Source organism: Sinocyclocheilus anshuiensis, unplaced genomic scaffold (assembly GCF_001515605.1).
Source record: "Sinocyclocheilus anshuiensis isolate Anshui unplaced genomic scaffold, SAMN03320099.WGS_v1.1 scaffold322, whole genome shotgun sequence".
Classification (NCBI taxonomy): Eukaryota; Metazoa; Chordata; class Actinopteri; order Cypriniformes; family Cyprinidae; genus Sinocyclocheilus; species Sinocyclocheilus anshuiensis.
Genome location: NW_015542366.1, coordinates 1,640,839 through 1,653,177, shown reverse-complemented (window position 1 = coordinate 1,653,177; position 12,339 = coordinate 1,640,839). Strand labels below are relative to the sequence as shown.

General features: G+C 35.8%; 1 protein-coding gene across 2 annotated transcripts in view; it reads right to left on the bottom strand.

The window, feature by feature from the left end:
* Positions 1-9,073: 9,073 nt before the first annotated feature.
* LOC107692161 (E3 ubiquitin-protein ligase DTX4-like) overlaps positions 9,074-12,339 on the bottom strand; it is a 20,889-nt gene continuing 17,623 nt past the window's right edge. For both annotated transcript variants that reach the window (XM_016491111.1, XM_016491109.1), the window contains exon 9: positions 9,074-10,621. In XM_016491111.1, the coding sequence (XP_016346597.1) occupies positions 10,394-10,621 (228 nt within the window). In that variant the 3' untranslated portion in view covers positions 9,074-10,393. The remainder of the gene's footprint in view (positions 10,622-12,339) is intronic.

Sequence of the window (12,339 nt, the reverse complement as noted above, 5' to 3'; positions counted from 1 at the left end):
TCTCATTAAACAATTATCAAGTGTTAAGAATCCAGTTCTTGATGTCAGTACTCCCCATTTTTATCAGGATGAACTTTCAAATTGCAGCCGACTAAATAGTACTAGTGTTTGGGGGAAAACTAAACATCACATTAAGACATGAAGTATTTTTTCCATAACGAGTGATTGTAATAAATTAGAATCTAAGGTCTAATATACAGGTCTAATATTCTCAGGTTGATTATTATGCAAAGGTACAGGACATATTGCATATCTTTATCCTCACTCAACGAATAAACAACACTCCTAATCTTGTTTAAATGGAGCGATTGCTTTTCTCTTGGAACTTTATCAGGCAATCTTTATAAAAGACCAGCACATTCTTTTGATGGTTTTGTCAACATCAAAAAGATATCCTATAAATGTTAAACTATGGTTTTAACCCACAATTACATATTTCAATTAGATGTGCACTAAGAACTTGTTAATAATTGAGCATTATCACAAACTAGGGTAATCACAGCTGTGCCGATATTCAATCGAACAGCATGAGTGAGAGTGTGATATTGATTTAATGCAACTGCTCTAGAAATAAAAAATAATAATATTTAGCAGTTTATATTCTAGAGTAAATTCTATTTGGTTTATGACAGTCAGACAAGTCTCACATTTCGCTGAGCACTATACAAATTACTGCTGAACACAAACTATAGAATACAGATAACAAAAAGCTAAATAAAAGATAATTACAATGTGTGTTTTTTCACTGTAGTTTACAAATGATCTTAACTCCTATAGTAATGGGTGTTTAAATTATTTTGTCCAGCCCCTGTTTGTTTATGTTTTTTATATACATAAAATATTAATAAATAGAGACACAAAATAACTGATTCTGGAAAAGAATTGTAAAGAATCTTTTGTCTTGTTCCAATAGTAAGAATGGTTTCAAAACTATACAGTAGCTGTATCTTCTGGCATAATTGCTTTGAGATTACTCATATTGTTCCTTCCAAGTCAAGAGCATAATTGCATAAGTGCATAAATCATAAGTTACTCCTCCACCCCTTGGCTTGACACATCCATTGTTGTAGAGCATATTCAGTGGAAATTAATTACATAGTGTACATATTTTTGTAAATATTAAAAGTTAAAAGTTGACAGGTTATTCTTTAATAATCGTACTGATATCCAGGGTCTGACTTAACCAATAAGTGAGGTTGCTTAGAAAATGAAAAGGTCCCATATGATATTGGCGAAACAGATATGGCAAACACTCCAGTGCGTATTTGTGTTTGCGCTCTGGAAAGAGTCAGAGGTTTCTATTTACAACAAGCTAAATTATTTTAAATAAGAAAATTATTAAATTAGTTGTAATTAAAATAATTTTCATTATTAAAACAAATAAAATAATAATTAAGTTAGGTATAGCTTATATACATTAATATTCATTCACATGACTACTGTATGATCCTGGGGGGGGGGGGGGGGGGTTATATGGGTTTAGAACAATGTCAGGTTGACTAATTACTGAATTTGCACTATCCCATAGACAAGATGTAAAGGGGCAAAGAAACTCCAAACTATGAGAGCAAGAAAGCAAAATAAGGGTTATCAACGTAATAGAGCCACGTAGTCTGTGTGTTGGGGCCCCAAATCACTAAGTCGGCCTCTCATGATATCCAAAAGCAGATTGCAGTTAAAAAGGTGTGACTCATCCTTGGCATATTTCTTGACAAATCACTGTCAGTGATTCATCAATAATTACAGTGAGAGCATTGGAAATTAGCAGCAAGTTATTTCTAAAAATATTTAAATAAATACAGTAGGAACGGGAATGACTAGAAAATCAAGATTTTGATTATATTAAAATCTGGATAGATAGATAGAACGATAGATAGAACGATAGAACGATAGATAGATAGATAGATAGATAGATAGATATGCATCTTGTTTGCTACCTTAATTCAAATTTATTTGCAATAAGAAATACATTCAGTTCAAATTAGTATTTCTAGTGTAAGGTTCTCTCCCACAATTTAAAGAGGAACTGCATCATTTCTGCACCACTAGCATCACCAAACAGAATTGCAAAATTACTGTATGGCTGCAAGCGGTCCAGTAAACATATATTTTAAATACACATTCTTCCTGTAAAGTCATTTTTTACATTGTTAATCATCTGATGAGGAATTATGAATGAGCATTCCAGTTGTAAGTTAAGTTAGGTCATTTGTACCCCATTCAGCGAATAAACTGGCTCAAATTTAGAGCAATTTACTTATTATGAACTTCACTTATTATGCTGATCACTTGATGAAACTATATAAGCTGCTCGACATGTTCCTCTGATCCCAGTAATCTAATTTGCTTGGTCAATTTATGATTAATTCAAATTAGCTAATTAGTTTTATTCACCATCATGAACATTCTGTAAATAATTACACACAGCTACATTAGAATAGTTGTCAGGACTGTAGTTTTAAGGTGTAATCTCAACATAATTATTATTCTCAACATAGAGTCATTTCCACAGCAAACACAGAATATAGACGAATATAAAAAAATTAAAAAAACACCACCACCACCAACACTTTGGGCATAACTTCTGCATCTTAGAGACAAGGGCAATGACCTACTGACAAAGTAGCCTACTGAGTAGCTACATGACGTACAAAAGCATGCCAAGCTAGAAATGTGTAATGCATCTTTTGTGATATTAATGTCTAGCATAATGTTTAGAACATCTCACCTGTTGCTCAGAAACATCTTTATTTGGTAAGGCTTTTATTAAGTCTGTTTTCAGATAATCACCGCTTTCATGAGTCATGCTCACTTTATTGTTCTACATTATTCTTGACCTCATTTTCACATGATGACTATTCTCATTTAAATGCCACACTTCATTTATGCAACACTTATATGTGTCTCTGTTAATACATTTTATGCAGATTTCATTCTATTAACTCTGAAGAGTTTAATTTTAGTGGTTGTAGAAGACTGGGGCAGTTGTGGCCTAATGGTTAGAGAGTCGGATTTGTAACCCAAAGATCGCGGGTTTTGAATCTTGGTGCCGGTAGGGATTGTAGGTGGTGGGAGTGAATGACTCTCTTCAAGCTTCAATACTACGAGGTGAGACCCCTGAGCAAGGCACCGAACCCCCAACTGCTCCCCAGGTGCCACAAAAAAAAAAGGCTGCCCACTGCTCCAGGTGCGTGTTTACGGGGTGTGTGTGTTCACTACTCACTGCTGTGTGTATACTGTGTGTATAGAGTACAAATTCCAAGTATGGGACACCATACTTGGCCACACGTCACATCACTCACTTAAGGTGCAGTACACAACAGTGCCCAAATGAATTAATCATCTTGAGAAACAGGTTGAGCCATTGACTATACTTAAACGTATCTTCTATAGAAAGATTAAAAATGATGATTTTTTTCGTGGTGGAGGGACTGGAAGAACTGTCACTTGCGTGAAGTAAGCACACTTAAAAGGACAAGATAAACAAGCTGCACCTGAACCTTCATTTATAACTCCAGAGAGTGGATATGGCACCTCCATTGTAGGTGGACTAATTGTTGTCAGTTATGGTGCTTTTCATGTTATTATGAAGAATATTTACTTCCTTATTTCATTTGCAAAGGGACATTTACTGACAATAAACATGAATCATATTCATTCTGCTCATACTTTTTATACTATTGTTCTAAATGACACTCATTGAGAAAACATTTCTTGTAGGCCAGCTCTGGTGGCATTTCTTGTCTAACCCCTGTTCTGACATTTGATCAGCTGCTCAGATATCTTGATTCATTGATTCTGGTGCAAATTAACATCATATTCACCAATATATTCCCATTGATATTTTACATATTTTTGTACAACTAGGTGTCTAGGAACATTAAATTGTTCAACCCATTTCCACCATCAGGACAATAACTATGAAATTCCAGTCAACTGGAAATGTTATGAATGATCCAGGAAAAGGTTTCTGTCAAATACTTAGTGCCTTTACTAGAAATCTTATTGGTTGGATCTTCCTTCAGGACAGAGATTCAAAACATACATCAAAATCAGCAAAAAAAAAAGTTTTAGGGACTATAAAATCATGGTCTTGCCATGGCCATCCCAGTCCCCTGTCTTACATGGCATAGAAAACCTGTGTGTTGAACTGAAGAGGAGAGTCCACCAGTGTGGACCTCAAAGTCTGAAGGATCTGGAGTGTTTCTGCATGGAGGAATGGTCTCAGATCCCTTGCCATGTATTGTCCAACCTCATCAGGCATTATGGGAGAAGACTCTGAGCTGTCATCTATAGGCAGGGAATTTGCTCAAGGTATTGACTAAAAGGGTGCCAATGATTGTGCTGCACATATATTTAACAAAACATATACAGTATATATAGTGTACAGGTGCATCTCAATAAATTCCACGACATTCTAATTTATTGAGATGCACCTGTATATGTGTATAAGTGTGGTTTATTGGAAAAAACAGTGAGCAACATGAATACTAGAACTAGATAAATATATATACTTGACTATATCAGACTTGACAAACTCACCAACAGCAAGTTACACAAACAAAGCTAGACAAGAGACTATTATAACATGAGAGCTATTTACACACAGAAGGACATTACTGGTTTAGTGCAAATTCACAAGTTAAAAGCTTAGTTTAAAATACGAAAAACTGAAAACCAAAATTATCTCAGTTTGGACCATGAACAGAACCTATATGAGTTAGATCTGTCTTAGTAGCATTACGATGATTGCTTGTTTCCTCTACATTTAGACAACTTGGTTTTACTATAACAAAAATGACAGAGAACCTGATTCATCTGAATCAGCACAAGATGAAGTCCTATTCACTCTGTCAATAGCTTTATAGCAGGTGTCTTTGAATATGTCAATTCCATTTTGATCTTTCCTATTGACATTATTTTGGAATGACATAAGTAATATATTCTTGAAATGGATCCCCTAAGCTGTGAAGGAACCTGCAAAACTGAATCTAATCATGATTCAGGAGGCATTCTATGTCCGTGAATGCAAAAGCTGAATATTTTACCAGTGAACACAGTTTACAACGAATATAATTTATAATAACTATAAATCCAAATATATTTCCATTCATATACACTTGCAAACATACACATGCTTACATAGATCTGGTGACTGCCATATTTTCACATTTACATAGTTTTCAGTTTAATCAAACAATAATCCAAACATTATTAGCTAACCAAATCTAAAATGATAAACATTTTTGTTAACATTAACTTAAATAAAATAAAATTTAAACACCGTTTAAAGTTTTTTTCCCAGCTAGTTTGCAAGGCAACATTTCTCATTTTCATTTAGTTTAACTTGCATGTACTAAAATAACTCAAACTAAAAGTGAAATTAATAACAACTATATAGACATACTTTAAAAAGAATAAAATAAAAATGGACAAAACAAAATTACTAAAACTTTAATTAAAATGAAAACAAAAGATATATTGTGAATTGCCGCAATAGATAATTAGGCTTAAAGGAAGTGAAACTGGGACATGCAGGAACAAGTAAGAGCCTAGGGTTTCTTCTTCTTCTTAAATAGAGCTTGGGGTTCTTAAGGCGAGTTCTCAGGGACATGAATCTGAATCATCATCACACCTAAATCATCACCACACAGCTTCTAGTGGCAAAAACCTGAGACAGAATGTTTGTTGCGACCTATATATTAAAGTAATTCTGGTCCTTCCTGATCCACTCATACACCTCGCCCCAACTGATACATCAACTGCACTGAAATGAATACCATAATAATATGCCTTAATATACCATAATAAATTAAATGCCAGGACTTCCTGCTGCTTATGACTGTGAATAGGAAATGTATTACATACATTTTTTGATAGATGTTTTTAAACAATGCCTATCACTAATGATAGAGAGAGAAAAAAAGAAAAGAAAAGAAAGAAAATAACAGAAAAACAGTATGTCAATAGTAAAAATAAATAAATAAAAAATTACGTTTGAACATATACCTGTCACGAGTTCAGAACTGACTGAACAGCTCCTTCTGGTGGAAAAAAAAAATTACAATACATGGTTACTGGCATGAGTGTCTTCCTTAAATTATTGTTCATGTTGTACTTTGCTTTTTACATAAAATTACATTACAGGTTATTTGTAGGATATTGTAGGATTTTGTGGGTTACCTGTCACAAAACATTGGTATTCCCATTAGTGTTCCAATAACAAAATGTGTTTATTTAATAGGTGAACTTTGATAATACACTCTAAAAAAAATTTTGCTAAATAGCACTAAAAGTGGTTCATTGGCTCGTAATCATAGGAGAACCACTTTAAGTGCTAAATAGCACCTATCCTTAAAGGTGCTATACAGCACCTTTGTGAAATGGTGCTATGTGGAACCATAAGAGGAACCCCATTCTCCTCAGACTTTAGATATGTTACTCCACTCTTAAATGTTTGCTATGAATGGGAATTTACTACAATGGTAAAAGCTGTTTTGAATCACTTTTGTGCTTTTCTGAGGTCAAAAAGTCTTGTGTGGAGGCCCTTGGAATATTTCCTTATAGGGCGCCTTGGGGGCAAAAAGGTTGAGAACCATGTTATCTTCACTGTATTTTAATGTAGTTTTTTAATCCTTTCCCCAACTAAACTAAGAGACTAAGAGAGAGTTAGAGAACCTTTAAAGAGCTATACAGAGGCTTAACGGGTTCTTTGTCTGGCAGTGGTGCTACAGCACCTCACCCACCCCAAAGAACCACTGAAGAACCGATTTATTTGTGTGTATACTACCAATATTTGCATTATATAGGCCTACCATATAAAGCATAGTCATGGTTTATTAGACATTTATGATTTACTAATTTTTTCCACTTATTTCCACTCAGCTCATGCCTGAGGGTAAAAAAATGGGCTCTATTTTGATTTTTTCTTAGGTTATCTAACACTGTAGGACACTTGGATTTAGAGACCCTTTAGTTTTTTTCACATTTTGTTCTAGTCTTACACTGAACAAAATTATAAATGCAACACTTTTGTTTTTGCCCCCATTTTTCATGAGCTGAACTCAAAGATCTAAGACTTTTTCTATGTACACAAAAGGCCTATTTCTCTCAAATATTGTTCACAAATCTTGTGAACAATATTTGAGAGAAATAGGCCTTTTGTGTACATAGAAAAAGTCTTAGATCTTTGAGTTCAGCTCATGAAAAATGGGGGCAAAAACAAAAGTGTTGCGTTTATAATTTTGTTGAGTGTATATTTCATTTTTATTTATTTATTTACTTTTTAATTTAAATACATATTTTTCTTAAATGCAAACTTATCACAGATCTGGTTTTTGCTTTGTCATTATGGGGTATGAAGTGTAAATTGATGTGAAAGAATATTTAAAGCATTTTAACAAAAGGCTGCAACATAAACATACTCGGTTACTAACTTAACCTCGGTTCCCTGAGATACGAGAACGAGTACTGCATCTGCTTAAGACGCTATGGGGAAAACTCATTTTTCTCCGAATACTGAAGCCTTTCAATAACGCAGTGTAACTGCACGGCCATTGGTTCGTGCAGTGTATTAAAAATGAATGACAAAGCCCGCCAGAATGGGCAGGGCATCTGGCTATATAAGCGGGCACTTCGCCATAAGGTCCTCAGATTACTTCGACTGAAGCGACGACTGGGTCGTGCAGCTACATAGCACGGCTAGCAACGCAGTACTCGTTCCCATATCTCAGGGAACCGAGGTTACATTAGTAACCGAGTACGTTCCTTATCGATACTTCACTCGTACTGCGTCTGCTTAAGACGCTATGGGGAACCAGTACAATCCCGCCGTGCTATGCTAGAGGAACGACTAATACTTGAACTTGCCTTGAGCACCAATGGGGCCCAGAGGGACCAAGTATTTTGCAGGGAAGCCCAGCAGGAGGCGATAGGGCCAAACTCGCAGAGGTCGGCCCGGCTCTGAGTAATCGTTCCAAGATAAATTGTACAGCCTCGAAACCCAGTGGGGGCCAAGAGCGTACAGTGAAGGCAAGCGAAAAGGGGCTGCCAAGACAGGCGACACTCTCACTGCCCTTCTGCATCGTGCAAGATTCCCTACACGAGCCACACTTGCAGCGCGACATTTGCAATGTCACTAGAAATTTTGCTCTTTTAGAACTTACCTCTTAGAAATAAGCTCTTTTAGGCTCGCCGGATGGCGGCAGTGGATCAGCTGGGACCGCTGCTGCTGCGACGCTGAAGGCAGCGTAGAAGCGGCGAATCAGCCGAGCAGAGGGTCACTGGTTCAGCTTGATCCACTGCGAAGGCGATTCTATGGCGAGAGGCTTCAAGTCTCGTAGATCAGTGAAGAACAGCGAACTTCGTCGCTGAAGGAGAAGAAATCTGAGGATCCTATGGCGAAGTGCCCGCTTATATAGCCAGATGCCCCGCCCATTCTGGCGGGCTTTGTCGCCATTGGTCCGTTTTTAATACACTGCACGAACCAATGGCCGTGCAGTTACACTGCATTATTGAATGGCTTCAGTATTCTGAGAAAAACGAGTTTTCCCCATAGCGTCTTACGCAGACGCAGTACGAGTGAAGTATTGATAGGGAACAACAGCTGCAGCATCTTCAATTTATTAAAAAGACAAATGAGATATGAAAATGTGAAAAAAAAATTGATTCAATTATTTTCTGTATGCACTTTATGTTTGATCTTTCATTATGCATAAAATCTACAGATTACCATAAAATGGCCTACAGTATTTTATGAAAAATTAATGGAGATACAATAAAGGCAAAAGCATTCGATTCTCTTTTTCTTTTTTTAATTTTCATGTGCAGGAATTATGCTTGATTCTCTATTTGTCAGTTTTTTTTCCCCTCAAAAAATTAAAAATTTTTATTTGATCATTTTATCTTAATGCTTAACACATTACAAAACTCAACATAATGCAGTTGGTCGACTTCAAAACTGTTTTTTCCCCATAACTTGAGAAATCTCTATAATTCACATGAACAAAAATAGCATTTGACAGGCAAAAATAAAAATAAAAAAAAATTGTTTAAATATAGTAAACTAGGAAAATAGAAGAAAACATTAATATAAAAGAGAAATATAATCAGAAATGCATGAAGACAATTATGCAGATGAGTAACACCGTACCTCTGTGTTGTGGATGCATAGCATACACTCTTATATTTAATTAAGCACAAATGCAAACATATACATGATGCATGGGCTCACACATGCACAGATGCACACATACCAAACAATGGCACATTCTTACAAGTGGATCATTATAAAACAGGTCAGTAATTGACCTAACATACAGACTGGCCTAAAACAGGTTATAAGGACAGTGAAGAACAGTTAAAAATAGCTATATCATATTTTATGCAAAATCCTCGAGTTTGCTAAATTCATTTTGGCAAACTATTACTAAACTGACCCTTAGGGATCATTAAACTATCCATCTATCTAGCTACATTCGCTCATAGCTTTCTTCTGTATTAAAGCTGAACATATTTAATGCTGAATGAGGAGTAAAGCAGCACTTCTTAGCTTAAACCACCAAATTGGTTTCCTGTACCTTGAAAATGTGATATTTTATAATCTGTAACTATTAGATGCATTAGAGACATCTCATCTGAGGAAGAACAATTAGTTGGTTTTCTTATGCTTCATATAAACCAGCATAAATTAATTCAGTTTCCATAAAAGTGATTTTCATTTTAAAATCAAGTTATTAAAAATTTTTGATTAATCAAAACTCTGAATCTTATGTACACATTATCATCCGTACAAAAATAGTACAAGTTCTCAATACACAAGACTGAATACATGGAATGAGGTTGTATGATAATACAAATTATAATACAAGCATTCATATGCGCTAAACTATACTTTTCAGTTCTAGTAAACAGATTCAGAGAAAGTAATCCAGTTAGAGGTACCAGAGTTGACTAAATACAACCACACTTGTTTTACACAACTTACACAAACTCACACCGCAACATCGCTTAAGCAGATAAAACACGCCGGCTGCTTCAATAACCTGCATTTTCTTAGTCTTTCTATTCCCTCATTTTTCGAGTCCCCTCCACCTCCCATTCTTGCTTTTCATACGTTCCTTTCTTTCCTTTTTCTTTCAAACCTATCTTTCACCTTTATCCAAATATCATTCTCATGTTAGTTGTGTTACTTCATCCCCAAATTTGTATTGAAATTAGGATACTTGCTGACTTGTACCTCATTTACATAGTTATTTGTACCAATTGGTCACATTGTTTTCATCAGAGTTATCATTTTCATATGAATCCTCTCACATTTCTGATTCAAATGCACTCCTAGAACATCTAGTACAGTTATTTTTCTTTCACTGCCATCGAGCACATCCCGTCCTCTTTACAGTTGCTGTTCCTCGTCTTCAGTGATGCCCTGGGCTTTAAGCTCCTCCAGTACATTGTCAATATAGCCATAATCTGGATAGCCATGTGCAGTAAGATTGGAGCCAAATTCTGTCTTGTGATGGATCTCATTCCAGATGACAGTGTCTGATTCTCCTGTGGTGCTGGAGGTGCCCACTGAGAAGATCAGCCGTCGATCCCATGCCACCAATAACATCCTTAACACCTAAAAACCAGACAATATATTGAAAAGAATATTTTCAATTATTATATCATTAAAAGAATAATAATAATTACAAATACATTAAATCTAAATGTGTTCTGATACCCTCTTTGGTACATTTGGTGAATAGATGTGCTGACACATGTTTTAACAGCAATACAACTTTGCAATACTCTGATGTAAATATACCTGAAGTTTAACCTTAGAGACAGAAGTGTATAGTGGCCAAAGAAACAAAACAATCCTTCCAAATGATTCACTGATGTAAAACAACAGAAAAATGCATGACTATTCAAAAGTTTTGAGTCAATAAGATTTAAAAATATTATATAAAAAAAAAAATATAAAAAAAATATTATTTAATTATTTTATTTAGCAAGTATGCATTAAATTGAACAAAAGTGACAAACACTTACATTTTAGAGGTCTGCACGGGCTTTAAACTGAAGCCCGAACCCGACCCGTACCCAAGATCGTCTGACCTGGCCCGACCCGACCCGGGCGGCACAATTAAATTTAGAGCCCGAACCCGACCCGAATTTATTTATTTTCTTCCCCACAACGAATAGTTAATAAAAAAAAAATAAATGCTGTATTTCACGATTGCATGCAACGGTCAGTAAACAAATACATGTAAAGAAACAGAATCATTAAGGCTCGGCCAGTTCACAAGGCAAAAGAAAAAAAAACATTTACCAGTTATGAAAGTTTATGAACATCAGGTGCAGCGGTCACATAAATTTTAGAGGTCTGCACGGGCTTTAAACTGAAGCCCGAACCCGACCCGTACCCAAGATCGTCTGACCTGGCCCGACCCGACCCGGGCGGCACAATTAAATTTAGAGCCTGAACCCGACCCGAATTTATTTATTTTCTTCCCCACAATGAATAGTTAATAAAAAATAAAAAAAATGCTGTATTTCACGATTGCATGCAACGGTCAGTAAACAAATACATGTAAAGAAACAGAATCATTAAGGCTCGGCCAGTTCACAAGGCAAAAGAAAAAAAAACATTTACCAGTTATGAAAGTTTATGAACATCAGGTGCAGCGGTCACATAAATTCTGCCGAGTTTTTGAATGGTTGTATACGACAAGACGATAATTCTTCCATCGTGCAAATTAAGGTAATTTTCGTCAGTTAAGGCTCGTTAGCATTCGGCCTGCTTTAAATCAGACACAGAGATGCAGTGCGGTAAGATCGCATTTATTTGAATTAATTAATTATATCATTTATTTTAATTAGCGAGAGCGAGTGAAAGAGAGAGGGATGAAAGTTGCGTGTCTGAACCTGCGTCTGCGCGTCTCTCTCTACAAGCATTGAGGCTTAGTTACTTCAAAAACAGCGATTTTACCCCCTCAATGCAGAGAAATATAAAGCAGCCTGTCGAAGCTATTTTACTAATAAAAGTTTCCACGCTGTGTTGTCGTTGTCGTGTGCACTAATGTGTGTGCGTGCATCTATGAAAGCAGCGTAGCCTACTGCATATAGTTTTAGTTTAGCTATAAAACCCAAGCCCGACCCGAACCCGACCTGAAACCCGAAAGTATTTCGGGACCCGTCGGGCTTGGGTCGGGTAGCAGACCTCTAAGATATTTTGTAAATTTCCTACCGTAAATATATAAAAACTTTTTTACTTTTTTTTTTTCTATTTTGATTTTTTTGCACCCTCAGATTCCAGATTTTCAAATAGTTGTATCTCGGCCAAATATTGTCCTA